The 18,067-nt window shown below is 34.4% G+C and overlaps 1 protein-coding gene across 1 annotated transcript in view; it reads left to right on the forward strand.

The window, feature by feature from the left end:
* The window catches only part of ATP8A1 (ATPase phospholipid transporting 8A1), a 297,433-nt gene that overhangs the window by 76,479 nt on the left and 202,887 nt on the right, over positions 1-18,067 (forward strand). Inside the window, exons 7-10 of the mRNA XM_036763200.1 lie at positions 5,598-5,671; positions 8,204-8,273; positions 13,694-13,821; positions 17,220-17,331. Coding sequence (XP_036619095.1) covers positions 5,598-5,671; positions 8,204-8,273; positions 13,694-13,821; positions 17,220-17,331 — 384 coding nt within the window. The remainder of the gene's footprint in view (positions 1-5,597; positions 5,672-8,203; positions 8,274-13,693; positions 13,822-17,219; positions 17,332-18,067) is intronic.

Genomic DNA, 18,067 nt, shown 5'->3' on the forward strand with positions numbered 1-18,067 from the left:
TAAATAATCAGAGAGCTTAATATTCTACCAGTATCTTGCTATAAGCATATTCAAAAATATATCTCCAAGTTACATTTTTATGCCATTCTACCGACTCAGAAAAAAATGAATAGCAATAAAGTCACAGGAAGAACATTTGCTATTCATCTTTAATTTTAATATCAATCATAATGTGAATCCCATCCTTCACCTGTTTGATAGATTAATAAAATTCTGGAAAAAAAGATAATTTATCATGCTTATAAAACCTTCTAGGAGAGCTTTCCAAAAGCTGTCTTCATTTTCCTATATTGTTAAATTCTTCCACTAATGATATTGTAAGACTCTCAGGAATTTGAATCAGATCTGTTAAATATTTCCTTTGTAGTACAAAAGAAAGGATATTGAGCTATTTCCCAAAGACATTATAACAAAAAAAATCTAAAAATATCGAGCTGAAGGCAATTTTTAACATACCCACACATGATTAACAATTGCTTTGTATGAAGATTTAAGCTTGTCTTTGCTTTAGGAATTTTTTTAGGAGCAAAATATGAATCACTGTGTTTTCTTAGATGGTTAGCCCAATTCTGTCTGAAAAGATGACCCAAAGGAGTGATACTTCTGTAAAGACAGTATATTCCGAAACCAGAGACAGAGAACAGGATCCCGTGCACACTAAGGCACTTGGTGTTTTGAGTTAGTTAAATCTGTAGAAAAGGAAGACAGAAGTGAAAAATATTTTCTTTAGAATTTAGGATAGTAACCATGTCAATAATAATAAAGTGTACTAATTCTTAAAAAAATGTTTAGTGTTTAAGACATAAAAATCCTCTAATATTATTTTTCCCATCTTATATCCCTGGTTTTTTTTTTTTTACCCATCTTATAAATAAACTGAAGCAGAAAGGTTTTAATTTGACTGTCATCCCAATAGATACCATTGCCACAGAATCACATACTTTGCTGTATGTATTAAATTAAAGACAAACTGGATAATGTTTGCATTTTGAGTCCTTACTTCCTATTGAGAAATGTTCTTTTTTCAGGACAAGTGCTTCTCGCTGTGATTTCCCGCATCACTGTTACTCATCATTAACTACACTCAATCACTTCTCTTCTTCCCAGTGTGTGGAGAGCTGCAGTCTGTTATACTTGCCTGAGGTTGCCTGGGCTTTCTTTTTAGTGCTAATGAGGAGGTGGTGGAGGGGAAGTTCCACATCAGCTCCTCTTTTTGGTTCTGGAAAGGCCTTTGGATCACTCTTGAGCGTCCATTCATTAAAGGAAGAGTCACAAGGCAATTCCTAAGGAAATTGATGTTCTACCAGTTTGTAATAAGCTGTAAATAGCCAAATGCAGCCTGACCAAATTTAGAAAATAAGGCTAGATAAATATAAATGCTAATTATCTTTGACTTTCACTAAAGCGAGTATACAAAGCAATGTCCTAGCCAAAGACAAAAAGTAAAACACCTTCTTGGCTGCAGGGCATTTAGTAGTGATTTTACCACTATTATACTTAACCTGTTGGCTGGGTCTGGATGCAGATAGTGCTCTGACAATCATTGCTAAAATTAAGTTCATTTGAAGTGGAGAGCTGCGAGTGGGGAATGGAGATGGGGAGTGACGATGACTTTTGACATCTCATCTCTCCTCCCAGCCTGTGTGAGGAAATACAGGACAACAGCTCTTCTGTGGGCTGCTCTAAAGACAAGTATCCATCAATATAGCTATTCTTTAGTGTGTCAAGTTTTATCTCTTGAAATGGGCACAGATATGTAATATTCATCTATATGTTTAATCTATATACATTATATATAATATCATATTACTTGGGGAAAATTGTTTAAATTCTTAGTACCCATTATCATAAAATATTTGTGTCCTGCATGGAAGGCACTGGGGATATACAATGAAAAATGACACATTCCCTTCCATTAAGGAACTTATTCTACCCAGGGGAATAAGGAAAAGAGGCAAAGTTGGATTTCCTTCATTACATCTTTATTTATTCTACCAAGATAAACAGAAATTGATTATATTAGCAAGGGGCTCCTATAAAATGCTGCTTCTGGTGCTATTTCTTTTCAATTTTGATGGGACTTCCTAAGGAATATTCTTGAGATGCCATTTTAGAATTTTCTCGTAGTTTGAGATAGATGTAACAAGGTGATGAATGATGAGAATATGTAGATTTCACTAAATTCATTCTATTAAAGAAAAATTTGATGAAACCTACTAGAGGTGATAAGAATGGACTGTCTTGGTGACACCCTATGCATAGTATTCAATCATTTCCACTTTATATTCCTGGTTGTATGTCATCTTGTAAAATTCAGTGGTTGTTGGGGATTTTACACCTTCATATACTTAAACTCAATGGGATATGTATTCATAACTATACTCAATTACAGATTATTAACCAATTCCCAGTTTTCTTTCAGGTAAATGTTGGAGATATAGTTATAATAAAAGGCAAAGAGTATATACCTGCTGACACTGTACTCCTATCATCAAGGTAGAGATACCTACTGATGCTCAAACAGTGTAGAGGCTGGTTTCTCTACCCTGCAATGAATCTGTGATTGCTCCAAGGAAATAAGGAATAAACAGAAGAATTTTTAAACCTCTTTAATGATTTTAAGTATTCAAAAATGTTTGGAAAGTTGAAACATTTTACTGCTTATCTTATAGAATGAATGATAGGTTCTAAACTTTTAAATTTCAAGGTTAGAATTACATATAGAAGCCATTCTTAGGAGCAGTGGTGCTCCCAGGACTTCTGCATGTATTTTTAGCCTCATTCAATTTTCCTATCATTTATTTTAGGTAATACATGGATTGTGCTATTTTAATCATACTCTTAAGTTCTTATTTATTCTTAATTAACTCCTTACTGGTACATTCATATTCTTTCACATTTTCTTGATGTTTACAGTGGGGTGGTACAGGAAAAAATAAAACCATTTGAAATGGTTTATTCCCACACATACACTGAAAAATGCATTTTTTCTCCTGTGCTCTTCATATCAGAAAAGTGAATCAAAATAATTTTGTATTACTTTGTCATTTGTTTAAGACGTCCATGTATTACAATTGGAATTCCAAATATCAGATGATTTTATTCTTTATACAATATAAACTTTAAATGATTTTGTATACAAAAGCTACAAAAATAAACATAATAATTAATTTTTACATAATTTAATATTTTAGAGGTTGTTTATCATCATTTCCTTGGACAGTTTTATTTATAAAAATCCACATTTCTAATGTGGAAAGTGCACTTTTTTCAAAATCTATTTAATCAGGTCATTACTTAGAATGATTGGATTTGTGCTGATTTAATGAAAAATAATTGTGCTGATAAAATTTTTCAAGACATTTACAGGAGCAAATCTATGAACTGTTCATCTATCCTCTGACTGGATGAACTGTTCATGAATAATTTCAGTATTGTTTTGAGGGTTTTTGAAAAAAATGGTTTGCATGTAAGTCTGTATCTCAAGGGGAAGAAATTATATTTCTTAGCCCTTAATCTATTTTGAAAGTGATGCTTTCCCTCAAGAATATTCCAAATCATGGCAGTGTCATTCGGTTACTTTAGGTAGTTTCTGAATTTACATAGTTATTATAGATATCGTGAGTAGCCAATATCCCCAAACCACAAAGGCCTGGATTGAAGCCCTGCCTTTTCCACTTATTGGCCATTTGGCCAAGGGCAAGTCACTTAATCTTTCAGTACTTCAGGTAATCCCAAGTACCTTGCTAAGACTGAAAGTTATACAGGGACTAGGAATTACCTATATTGTGGTAAAACCAAAAGTCTTTTCACACAAGCATGGTCATGACCAAAATGAATGGCTTTTTTTTAAACTTATTAACTATTTAGCTTTTGTTAAATTAATTTTGAATGCTATGTTGTTATTTTGTGCCTGTTTTGAAACGGGGTAGTAATATGGGTTCTTCATTTGTTTGTTTTTTAATAGCATACACTTGTCTTCAGGCTCCATTAAAACACTATCCCTCTATCTTATAAACAACATAATACAACTATTGAATTGTAAATCCTGTTCAAGATTTGTTTTTATGAACCTTAAAAAAGTTTTCTTTTGTCTCCTGATAATTCTAGGGTTCATTGTTTTTGTTGTTCTGAGTTTTTTTTTTTACTATAATCAAAGGCGCATTATTGGAGAATTAGAAATAATTGACTTTCCTCTTGTTATTAATTATTTTTATATAATTAGCTCAAGTAATGAACATTGCTATTCATTAACTAGAGAAAGACACACATTTATCAGGGTGATACTGATAAAAATGTCTTCTTATATTTGTAGAATCCTTTGTTCCTTTTCAAAAAGTTTTCTCAAATGTTATCTTATTTGTTTTTTGTAACAACCTGCAAGGTGCACAGAGCAGGTATTATCACCACTATTTCAAAAAGAAAGAACCTTGAAGTATGAGAAATTTAACTGATTTGGCCAATGTAACAACATGGTGACTGAGAGAGTGGGAATTATAATGCCTACCTGCCTACCTTCCATTTGGTCCATTGTGGCACACTATTTAAAAAAAGTGTGGACCAACACCCTTCTAACTAATAATGATAATGATGATACATTTTAGTATTTATGGTATTTGATATTCCAGATTTATTAGCTAAGAATAACTTTATATGGATGTCTCTTCTGTGAGACTTTTGTGAGAGTTTTGCTACGTTGTATTTTTGTTTTTAGTAAAGAGAGCTGGAAATCATGCCACAGCAATCTTTACTTTTAAAAAGAAGAGTATACTGGTGTTGGTTTTCACATCATATTAATGAGCAGTGATATTTTATAAATTATCTGATAAATTCCTTTTTAGTTACTAAAGCTACTTTTTAGTTACTCAAACACATGAGGACACTTTACCAGCAATGGACAGCTAGCTCTGTTGCTAGTTGGAGCAGGCTCTTGGCATGGCCTTTTTATTGCATTTATTTGAAAATTGATTCATTGGCCCATATAGTTGTTTCCTAAACCATTTTGCCCAATGTTATTAGCTGGAACTGACTGTAGTAGTTGAAAAAAAAGCCTTACATTTCTGATTTTCTACAAGTCTGTGTATACAACTTTAATATTAACATGGTAGTTAGATGATTAATTTCTATTGTCAAACTATTTAAAAAGACACTAAAATATTATTTCTAAGAAAATGTTTTGAATGAGTGTTTGTTGAATAGATAGCATAAAAGTGTAAGCTTTCTTTTTTTAAAAATGTTTTCAAGCTTTAAAAAAGAGAGCAAGACATACTTTTGAATAAAATAACTGTTGGAATCATAGTTTTGTTTGCTGGAGGATATTAACAAGAGAGAATAAAAATTTATGAACATGGTTATTTATTAAAACTGAGAACTAGATCTGCAAATAAATTATGCAACTAAATAATTTTTGTAATGTTGTCCTAGCCTTTTGGGACCTGATTAAAATAGATTTTGAAAAATTTGCCTTTAGACATTTTTATTAACATGTATTGTTTCATATAATAATTTCAAATTTTCTGTCTCTTTTGTCCATTTATGTTTTTTTTTCCTGTTACTCATTTTTTTCTGTTCTAATAATTTCAAACTGGGATGTGTAGGTGGCAGTAGGGGAGATAGTGAGAGTGACCAATGGGGAACACCTCCCAGCAGATCTCATCAGTCTTTCTTCAAGGTTAGAATGAACAAGTTGCATAGGAAATGTGTATGCGGGTCCTCACAGCAAATTAGAAGAAATGTCATTGGGTAATGTGACACTTTGAAACACAAAAAATATTTGTTTTTCTTAGGAATGGGCACTTGCAGATGTTCTAAAAGCATTTAACAAACATAATTGCAGATGTCTGGTCACTTTTTGACCCTTGATTGTGCATATCAAACTCCTATTGGATTCAATAGGAGTCTCAAGCACAACAGTAAAAATAGATATGGGATTTATTTTAATTTTATATAAAGTATTATTATGATGTCTACATTTAAGAACAGATACTAAAGCTTTATTCTCACCTCTTTAGGATGATTGACCCAAGTGACATTTAGCTAAAGAAATTTTTGTGAAAGAAACTATTATTGGGAAACTACAAAAAAAGTTTCCATTTTGTTTTCCAACTTTCTTTTAGTAGAAATAAATGCTTCTTTATTTTTTACTGCTTGAAATTTTTGACAAATTATTCCTAAAGTGATTACTCTGAGATTTAGGGTTTTATGGGATTTGTAGAGGACCCCCTGCACAAAACTAAATGTTGTACATTTTGTACTGCATGCATTGGAATTATTATCAACACGCTCCTAGTGACAAAGTGCACGTTCCTGTGATATATTTCAGCTGTGTCTGTCCTGTGACTGCATCTTATTTCATTTTTCCACTTACTAATCACAAAGCCTGCTTTGCCTCTCTGACTATAGTTTGTGTTCTGGATGTCCTCATAATTTGCTAAAATAATTATTATCTAGCATGATTCTTTATCTGAAACATCTTTGCTGCCTTTTCTGAGTGCTATCTTTCGAAAACTGCTTCAGTAATGGGCTGTCTTCACTGATTAATGAAAATGTCTTGTATTTTGAGTGTGCATTTGATTTGATCTAGTTCAAACAAAAGTTGTCTGCTTAATTTCCTTGAAAGAAATGGTTATTTTTTTTGGGGGGGGGCGAGATAGAGAGAGAGAATGAGAATATGTAGGGGAGGAGAGAGGTCACAATACTATTAGGAGGATCTTCTCATTTGAATGTCAAATGGCTTTGGGCAACCAGGAAAAGACACATGCTTTCCTGTGACAATATGGCATCCATGTTGCTCAGTTTAACATTTGGTGTCTTTACATTCTTCCGTATTTTTAATCCGCATTTGTGATTCTTTAATGAGTTATATATTTAATAGTTTCACATAGTGAAGTAACAAATTGACCAATAGTTACTAAAAAAACCCTAAATTACCGTTGTGAGGGGGATGAAAAATAAATTGATAAAATGAATATATATATGTATAAACTCTTTCCTATGGAAGATAAATAGGCATATTTATGAATTTAAAAGAATGTGAAATTATTTAGTTGCCTTCCAAAATTGTTACATTTGTAACATTTGATTAACACAATTTTTGATTCATATCTTGAGGGCATAAAAAAGCTAAATTTCCATTATTGATTCTTAATATAACGTATTTCTAAAATTGGAAATTGATTAGGGCATTCCAGATATGCCTAACTTACCAGACTATCTAGTTAACTGTATATTTACTTCTTTCTGGAAGTTGGTAACATAGCGAAGCAATAGTTCATCTAATTTTGAGAGAATTTCAGTATATTTGCTAACTAAAATTTGTTTATTGAAGATAATTAGAAAATCAAGCTCATTCCTCAACCAAGTGTTAAATAGATCAATGTGATTTTTGAAGGCTTCCTTTTTTCGGCTGTGGGCATGAATAAGTAGAACTTCCAGGTTTGTGTATATTACAGAGAAGCTAATTAGATACAAACAAATTCAACTACAAAACTAATTTTAGCTCCCTGTCCTTCCTCCAGTCCTCAGTCTCTGAAAATGGGGCTTCTTCCAGGGTAAAAAATAAACCTTACAAAATGGCAGAAGTAATGACAGAAAGCACGTATATGGCCACTTTGACTGAGAACAGTGTTCATTCATTTGACCTACATTGACTCTTTTAGAGTCAGTTATTATAGGATTAGTGAATTTTCTTCATCACTTAAAAAGTGTTTTGAAAGTACAAGGGAAACAATCTAGAATGTTCTAATCAATTTCTGTCATCAATGAGAATTCAAGCTGTCAGCATGAATCAGACATGATATTCTGAACTAACCATAAACCTTGACAGAGAGTTAGTTCCCTCCTTGTATATTAATGTCTATGCTGAGCCTATACATGGTGAGCAAACTGGACTATAGTATGATAGACAAATCCATTCGGTTAGGATATCTTTAAGATAAATACTCATTGCTGCAGCCAAATTGCTTATGAGATAGAAAAAACTGTAGTCCATTAGTTTCTCATGTATAGACAGACACTGAGTTTTTGAACAGGCTTGCTGTTTACATTGAGCTGGTATATGTAAAAGAGAATTTTTATATTTTACTGCTGTATCCTAGAGGGAAGATAAGGTTTGAGACTTCATGAGTTTGAGCATTATATAATTGATTATTGCTCCTGTGATTTTTTGGGCTAAATCTTTGTGGTTTTTAATTTTAAATAACAGTGAACCCCAGGCCATGTGTTACATTGAAACATCCAACTTAGATGGTGAAACTAACCTGAAAATACGACAGGTAAAATCTTTTTTTTTTTTCATATCAATTGCAGTTCTAACAAGTGATATTAAAGTCTGTTTTTTCCATGTTTCTTCAACTTAAATATTCATTAAGCACCTACTGTGTATGTGCCAAGTACTATGCTAATTGATGGAGGAGATGCTAAGATTAAATTAGGTTGGATCTCTGCTGTCATGGAGCATATGGTCTAGCGCGCACATGTGTGTGTGTGTGTGTGTGTGTGTGTGTGTGTGTGTGTGTGTGTTTGCTGCTGTGTGTGCATGTGGTCCTGTGTGTTGGCGAGGCCTAGGAGAGAGAGAGGACACATCAATCAGTCAATAAACAAGAATTTAAGAAGCACTGAGGATAAAAAGAAAAAGCCACAAAGAGTTCTACATATGGAGACAAGCTATGCACAGAGATTTTTACATACTTCTGGGGGAATGTTGGTTGTTTGTCAAAACAAATTTTTCTGGCTTGAACATTCATTTACTCTTTTAAAAAAATCCTAAAAAATCTTTGAAACTAAAATTTCATATCTTAACCAATTAGCTAGCAACAATATTATTTTAGTGATATTGTATGGTTGCCGTTATGGAATTGCCAAAGTCTTTAAAGAATTAAAGGTTAAAGTCACCATGGGCATGAGTAGGCTGCAGCACATGCCAGTAAAGAATTGCATAAAAGAAGTGGTGCAAAGGTTGTCATCTGAGATATATGAATCAAAAAACAGGTGGGCTGGTCATGTGGCAAGATCAAGAAATAGCAGATGGGACATTTCTTATACTCCACTGGCATTCCTTGAACATCAGGTGATCTAAAGAAAGGTCCCAGCATGTTGTAAGCCCCTCCAGGAGCTCAATTCAGAGAAGATAACAGGTACCTATACTGGTATATGTAAGATATATACACACATAATCACAATGCACAATGAAATACGATAAATGCATAATAGAGGAAGAAACTAAATTCTTGCTATATGTTACTATGAGACTAGGGGAAATGATTAATGAGCAGAGAAATCTAACATACTAAATAAGACAGGATCCAAAAACATTCTTGTCAGGCTAGATAGAATGAGTTCTTGACCTGGGGGCTATAAAAATTTGGATAGGAAAAAATTGCATCTTTCAATGTAATTAATTTCTTTTTTAAACTTCTATATTGCATTATATGCATTTAAATATATAGTATTCATATTATTCTGAGATAGGCTCCATAGGCTTGACTTGACTGCCAAAGTTCAAATACCTAGAGATTTAGAGCACTGAAATGAATCTAATGCAATGAGATTCAATAGAGATAAATGTAAAGTTTTATACTTGGGTTCAAAAATTCAGCTTCTCAAGTATAGAATAGGGTGTGGATGTGGTGACACATATGAAAAATCTCTGGAGATTTAAATGTAATACTGCTTCAATATTAATCAATAGTGCGATGAGGCAGCCAAAATACAATGGCTTGGATTGCGCAAAGAGAATCATTAGCTTCTGGGATAAGGAGGTAATCATCCTTCTGTGCTCTGCCCTACTCAGACCACATTTTGATTATTGGGTTCAGCTTTGAGTACTTTGGTTTAAAAAAGGATATTCATGGTGGGCCACATAATAGGCATTTAGTAAAATGTTTATTGATTACTGGACTGGAGAGTATCCAGAGGAAGGCAACCAGGTGAATGAGTACTTATCTTATAAAGATCAGTTGAAGGGATGGATTGAGAATGTTTAAAGAAAAGAAGACACATTTGACTCCAGAAAGTATCACCAGGAGTAGTGAATAGAAGTTGGAGGCAAATATAATATGGTATCGGGGGAAAAAATCTTCATGACAGATATATTCAAAAGAAGAATTGGTAGCTTTGAAAAATTGTGGGTTTCTTCCCATTGGAATTCTTAATAGACTTGATGGCTACTTGTTATGTTATAAAGATGATTCCCTTTGGTCAAAGGATGGACTAGGTGGTTTCTAAAGTGTCTTCCAGCTGTATTTTCTGTGATTCCCTAAATTAGGCAATGATTCATGGATGATCTGATATATAAATTGGATCTTAATAGTTGGGTAGAATCTTAGCAAGCGAAGAATCCAGAAAGGGCAATGAACAGCATTCTTGGTACAGGAAGCAATTTAAACAAAGGCACAAAGGTAAGATATAAGATGGGGTTTATCCTAAGAATTAGTTTGACAGGTACATGGTGGAGTGGCATGAAGTAAAAGTGGAAAAGTAGGGTGGGTATCAAATTATAAATGACCCTGAATGACAGTTGGCTAAGGAATTAAAAATTTTATTTGGTAGGTGATGGGCAGCCATTGAAGGATTTTGAATGGAAGAATGATATGACCTATCTTTGAATAAAGAAGTTTACTCTCCAAATGATATGAAGATTTAATTAGATAGGGAAGAATCTAGGAGGATGGCTATTAAAATAATCCAAACATGTGATAATGAAATTTTATGCTAAGATGGTTACAGTGAGAGAAGAGACAAGTGGCCAGATTTGAAAAAGGTTTTGGAGGTATAGTAGACAAGACTCAGTGACTTGCAGAGAGGGAAAAAATTGCTGAACGATGAAGAAATGGGGGGAGAGGTAACATGGTTTCATGTATGGGTAACTGGATGAATGGTGGTGCCACCCATAAAAAGGGAAAAGCCAGTAGGGGAGCAGGCTTTTAGGAAAAGAAAGTAAATTTGATTTGAAGCAGTTTGTGACTGCAAAAGAGACAAAAAGAGGGCCAAGGACATAATGAATATTGAGGGACAAGGAAGAGGGGCTAAAGACAATTAAAGTACAGTTGGAGAAGTAGGAGAACCATGAGAATATAGTGACATCCAAATCTATGGGAAGATTGAAGATGGAGGAAAGGCCTTTGGATTTGGCAATAACATCATTGGTGACCTTTAAGGAAAAAATATCAATAGGATGGTAAATGTAAAAGCCAGATGGTAAGGGGGTTGCCCAGTAAAATGGGGAATGAGAAAATAGAGGCATTAAGAACTGTTCTGGTTTTTTTTTCCCCCAAGAAGTTTGGCAGTTAAAGAAAGGCACCAAATGGTAGTCTGATACACAGGGTCAAAAGAAGAGATAGATAATTCATTAATTCATTAAGCACTTGCTGTATCAAGCATTTTGCCAAGTTTTGAGGATACAAAAACAAGATGGTCCCTACTCTCAAGAAGCTTACACTATAATGGGGGAAGATAACACATAAAAGGAAAATAGAGGAGATCTGTGGCTGGTATACAGTGGAGCATACTTTGGAATGAATCAGTAGGGAAGTGAGCAACTTCTGATGAGAATTTTAGGAATTCACCATTTTAGAAAATTCAAATAGGGAGGAGTAAGTAGAAACTGATAGACTGAAGGTCCTAGAGGAGGTAAAAGGGGAGGAGATCAAGGACTAGATACAGATTATAGCCTTGCCAAAGAATAGGACATTATTTGTGGAGCTTGCATCTTGGAGACTAGAAGTTCATAGTAGTGATAGAGCTCCAAGGTAGGAGACTAAAAAAGTAGAAAAATAAGGACAGATTGTGTGTGTGTGTGTGTGTGAGTAGAGTGTAGTGTGTGTGTGTGTGTGTGAGAGGAGAGAGAGAGAGAGAGAGAGAGAAAGGAAGAAAGATAAAGGAAAGACTACTTCAGGAAGTTAATTTCCTACAGTTTTTGTTTAGTTGTGTATGAGTTAGTTGAAGAGCTAATAGAATTAATTCCCCTCCAAAGTTTTAGGTAGAAAGTAGAATTTTGTCATATGACAATGTTCATATCTTAATATTATAAGTTAGTCACATTTTTTCATACACAAACAAATGACTCTATCTCCTCAAGAATTCTCCTGCTATTAAAATACCAGAATATTTAGAATAGTCAATCATCATTATTTTACAGTTGTGTAAAGTTTGAAAAGTACTTTACATATGGTATTTAACTACACATTATTGTATTAGATGTTATTGTGGTATTACATATCTGGCACATAGTATGCATTTTAAAAATGCCTTGTGGTCAGTGAAAATACACTGGTATTGAAATGACAAAAGTCAGTTCTTTTGTGTTAACTAACCACAAGAAGTTAAGATGAACAAATAGATGGATGATTATTTCCAAAGATGCTGTAAAATAATTCACTAAGTTCAGGAAGAAGTTTTCATTTTCCTCATTTTCTAACCCATAGTATTCCTCCTCTCTGAGTTACCACTTCCACTGGCCCCCTGCATGTAAAACATCTGGAAGTTGTGATGGTGCAGATGGGAGACACAATTGAAATACTATTTCAGATAATTGGTTGCCTAGGGTCTAGGTGAGCTGTGAAATTTGTTACTTGGACGTTAATGATTTAATGAAACTAGAACAGCATTCAAATTGGTAGAAAGAGGGACGAATAAAGAGAGTAGTTAGCAGAAGTTGTTTCTGGGAGTAGAAAGTGCAGTGGCAATTTGGGAACAAAATTCATTCCTAATCAGTCTGAGAACATGCCCACTTTCTTCTAGAACTTAACCTTGGAGAGAGAATTATCATACTTATACCCTAACTTCTAACTGCTGTGTCATCCTCAATACTGCACATTTGCATTCTCAAATGCTACCTTATACTTCCACTTAAAAAAATTATGTCATAGTTGAAGGGGATATGAGTATTATTCCCAATCAGTACTTGGATTTGGTTCAAAATGAAGTTGAAGAAGTTTTGACTTTTTGTCCTCTTTAAAAGATTGGGATAAATCCTGAAAGTTATGCGTGTGAGTTGATTAATATGGTATAACAACAATGTTACTTGCAGCTGCTGTGGGGGTGTAAGACCAATAACACCAGCACACAGGAGGGCTGGTAGTGCAGGTTCTTTGATCTGCTTACTTTAATCAAACATATATATATATACATATACATATATATGTATATATATATATATGTGTGTGTATGTGTGTGTGTGTATACTTATATATGTATATATATAATTTCACTTAGTTCAGGGGAAAAGTCAGCACCCTGAACTTCAGAGAAAATACAAACAGAAATTACAAGCAGAAATTATATAAACAGAGCGAATACAAACAGCAAAGACCAAGAGACAGGGCTTCCAACTGTCTGACCAAAAACAATATATACATAGTTACCAGAGAGAAAAGCATCAACATCTGGGTTTTTCAAAGCCAGAGGGCTCCTTAATGGCTACCCAGAGTCTCATCTGGCTATATCACATGAATGCTCTTCCCATGAGTGAGCCCCCAAAGCAAAAAGCCTAACATCAGAGTATATATAGACTTCTTCAGCTTCAGAGGGCATCACAACGCTTGTGACCCAGGCTCATGTGACTTAGGCTTCCATGTGATTTAAACAGGTCGCATGGGCCTATTAATGGATGGGAAAGATCTTCCCATTATGCATAAATACATTAATAATAGATGTGCTCAGAATATGACTAATTTTTCTTTCTTTCTAAAAACAGGGTTTGCCAGCAACATCAGAGATTAAGGATATTGACAGTTTAATGAGAATTTCTGGCAGAATTGAGTGTGAGAGTCCTAATCGACATCTTTATGATTTTGTTGGCAATATTAGGCTTGATGGACATGGGTATGTATGATCTGTATTGAAAAGTATTTACGGTACAAAATACAGTTTTTTAAGAAGTTAAGTATGTTCCCACTGGATTGTGTTACATATGTGAAGCTCCACCTAGAAATTTGGTTAGTTATTAATATTGCCATGTTAGCTTCCTCTGAAGCCTATTGTGAAAATACATTGTCTAGAGTTTGTTTGGTTTTTTAATAATTCTGTTATGTAGGTAAACTGATGAATAGTCTAACAGCACCATACCCTCAGAGGTGTGTCCATTGTCAATTAAATCAGAACCAATAGGATACTTTGTGACTGTCATATTCATGCCAAGCATAATCCTACCCCATCTTTACCTCCTGGAAATTTCCAGGAACCCCCAGAATGTCCTTGGTAGATCCTGACTTAGGCCTATGTATAGAAGGGTCATGGTAAGGGTACAGTGAAAAATGATGGGATCTCAGACTAGGCTTTCCTCATATATAGGGCTATCTTGAGAAGGTAAGGTAACTCCCAAGAAAGAGGTTCCAAATGACTTTAAATAGATTTCCTAGACTCATAGATAGCATCAGTTCTGTGGCCTAGTAGATACCACTGATTGTAAATGTGCCATCATAGCTATAGTTCTGAGTTACAAATGAATGAATGAAAAAAAGACATTTATTAAGCTCTTACTATATGCAAAGCATGGTGTAAAGCTCTGGGGATGGAAATAGAAATTGTAAGACAATCCCTATTCTTAAGCAGCTCACACTGTAATGGGGAAGAAAATACTCACTGGAGGTTTCAGCTGGAAGTTATATAGAAAGGCCCTACATAGCAGATGATAATGTAGCCTCTGTAATGTCATTTACATGCATTCGACTATATATGTTTCTGATGAACTATTTGAGAAGGCCAAAAACTCTGGTGGCAAGAGCACTTTTCCCCGACCTTGAGCAAAATTAACCAACACATCAATCAAATCTGATAGTATGTGCTGTGTTCCACAGCCATAGTCTTCCACCTCTGCAAAGAAGGGGGAGGGAAGTACATTTTCTTTCTCATCCTTGGTACCAATATAGTCATAATTAAACAATTTAAACTTTTTCTTATAAATTTGTAATGTAAGTAGGACATATTCCCACTCAGTAGATGAAGAAACATTGACCCAGAGCAGTTAATTGACTTGTCTGAGACTACTGCAGTTAGTGACAGGACCAGGATTAGACCTCAAGTCTCTTAATGTCTTAAAACTATCTGACACTTATATAGTACAGATTATTATATATATATATGTATACACATATACATATATCTTCATATGTATGTTATAGAGAGAGATGTCTTGATCCTCACACTAAATCTGTGAAGCGTATACTTATAAGTATTATCATCATCCTCATTTTTATAGACGAGGGAACTAGCTCAAAGTGTTGACTTGGCTATGGTGAGTATTGAATGTGGACTATGAAGTCTGCTCTTCTTGACTTCAAATCAGTATTGTTTTCACTCTATCACTAGTCCATGCTATCTCATATATAGACAGCTATTGTATAAATTGATGGTGATAACTTTCCATGGTCTTATTTCCTCTTTTTTCCAATTTTGGATCACTAATCTATTGGCGTTGAGTTGGCATTGACCCCAAGTGTGGCTGTTTTGGAATAATAATGGCAGCACATCCATCTGAGTGTAACTCTTTTATGCTTTAAGCCTAACAATTTCAAAACTCTTCAAAAAAACTTTTGGAATGGGGGAGAACCTATGTTTTGTTTCGGTTTTTTTTTTGGTTTTTTTTTTGGCAGGGCAGTTGGGGTTAAGTGACTTGCCCAAGGGGAGAACCTATGTTAACCAGGTATAAGCATTGTTTGAGCATCAGATTTGGGAGGAACATGGGGGGAAATGGTATTTTCCCTTCCGTGGCTCCTCCAAAAAGTGTGTTCTTTTGCACAAAGAATATAGCTGGTTCTATTATTACTTTTTCCTATTCCAAAGTGGTGTAGGATAATTTCATAAGATCTTACTTGTTTTCATGTTAGGAAGCTTTATTTTGCTGGACGTTTCGTGTGTCAGTGCTCTGTCCTTCCAATTAGTTGTGAACATAATTCACTGAATCAAAAAAGATGACATCAGAGATCCCTGCTGGAAAATCTATTCCCTCATGTGACCAAAATAAATCTTACAAGAAAATAAATTCTCATTGTTTATCCATTTGGTAGAACATTTATTTCTCCTAATTATCTATTAGCTTATAATGTCTTGGGCATCAATTTCTTTGTCTGCTGGTGGCTAGCACTTAGCACAGTGCCCATCACATAATAGGTACTTAATAAATGCTTGTTGATTTTACTTGACTAAGAAGCTCTGTATTCTGAAGAAAATTAACTCTTGTTGGTTCAAAGATACTTTCCCAAGCCCACTATGCTCCTCGTTGGACTTCTATTTGACTTTTTTTTTGGTTCATAATATTTTTAAAAGCCAGTTACCCAGTGTTAAGAATCTTTAGCCATTTGCTTTCTTTTGCTAATTCCCCACCTTTTTTGTTGCCCTCTCAGAAGAATCTTGTAAATGTTTAAGGTTGTGTGCTTCCCAGTTCTAAGTCCCCCAGAATAGATATGAAAGGCACAATTAATCATTTGCCTCGTTATTGGAAAACTGGGCTGCTGGGTAATAGATTGTGTTGACAACTGTCACTTGTCTCTTCAATGAGACTCCTCACAACTTAGAACACGCTTGCAATTCACTGCTGTAAGATCAGTTTGAATTGATCAGCTCCCCAAAGAATACCTATTATTAATTAAGTAAATAGAAGGCATATGTATTAGCAGATCACCATTTAGTTACTTCAGGGTGCCTGTGATGGATAAATTTTATCAGTAGGTAGGACTGAAAAGAGAAAAGAGAGGAAGAGGTAGCATTGACTAACATTGGGCAACCAATACATGATTTATAGATAAATGAAGTTATTTTTAAATCTACTATTTCTCAAGGTTAAAGGGAGGTTATGAAACATTTCTTTTTTCATTTTGAGAGAAAAAAGAATGATATCTAAATCCAAGTATCTTAAAAGTCAAACTAGATCAGATTCATTCAACAGAAGGCATAAATGTGAAAAAGTTCAAAATATTCCATGTCAGTTAAGTATCAATTTGTATAGTGAGGGGAAAATCATTTAATAATGGAAAAAGGCAGGCTGAAGTCTTCCTTCCATGTTCTTCCTTATGTGTTTTCATGTAAGAATGATAGCAATTCCTAAAATTCTCAGGACAAACCAAATAAAGTTCATTTTGGAAAACAGTTATGACATCAAGAACATAGAGGCCATTAACTGTTTTAAGGGGGAATTCAATATTTTTACAGACTAAACAAAATGCTTTTAAAGAGTTTTAGAAGGAATAGACTTTATTGTTGATATAATATGTCCTTCATTACAGAACTGTTCCCTTGGGAGCTGATCAAATTCTTCTACGAGGAGCTCAATTGAGAAATACACAGTGGGTTCATGGAATAGTGGTCTATACTGGACATGATACCAAGCTTATGCAGGTAGGTTTCTTTTGAGTTGCAAAAATTTTCCATGCACTGGTTTTTAAATTTTATTTTGCATCCAGTTTCTACCTCATTTGTGTATGTTTATCCTTAAGTAGATTATATTATTCCATTATTTTAACTTCCAGGATAAACTTTCCCCCTGTCCCAAAACATCATTTTAGTACATGAACATCCTAAATATTTTCTGGATATCACTTTCTAAATTAGCCTAAGTGTTACATAGTCAGGAAGATTCCCAAATACTGCCTCTGGCTCTAGGTCAAGGAAGATGAAGACTAGGAAAAGACCATGAAATTTAGCAATTAAGGGATCATTAGTAATTGGAGAGAGCTATTTCATTTGAGTGTTGAGAACAGAAGTCAGATTGAGAAGGGTTGAAGAGTGAGTGAGAGAAAAAGAAGTGAAGACAAGGATAGACAGCTTTTTCTCAGAATTTGGCTGATAAAATGAGGAGAGATGTAAGACAATAGCATGAGAGGCTCTTGTCTATGTCTATTTTCCATGTATGATCTAGCAAGAGTTTTTTAAGGATGAGGAAAACTTGGGCATGTTTGAATGAAGTTGGAAAGGAACCAGAAGAGGTTGAAGATTTGAGAGGATGATTGAGCAGATTGAGTCTACTAGAGAAGGAGGGAGAGTATGGAATCAAGCACACATGTAATGATGTTGGCCTTGGCAAAAAAAGCTACTTTGTCAGAGACTGAGACAAAGGAGGAAAAGTGGGAGATTA

The sequence above is a fragment of the Trichosurus vulpecula genome, chromosome 6, assembly GCF_011100635.1.
Source record: "Trichosurus vulpecula isolate mTriVul1 chromosome 6, mTriVul1.pri, whole genome shotgun sequence".
In the NCBI taxonomy this organism is placed as follows: Eukaryota; Metazoa; Chordata; class Mammalia; order Diprotodontia; family Phalangeridae; genus Trichosurus; species Trichosurus vulpecula.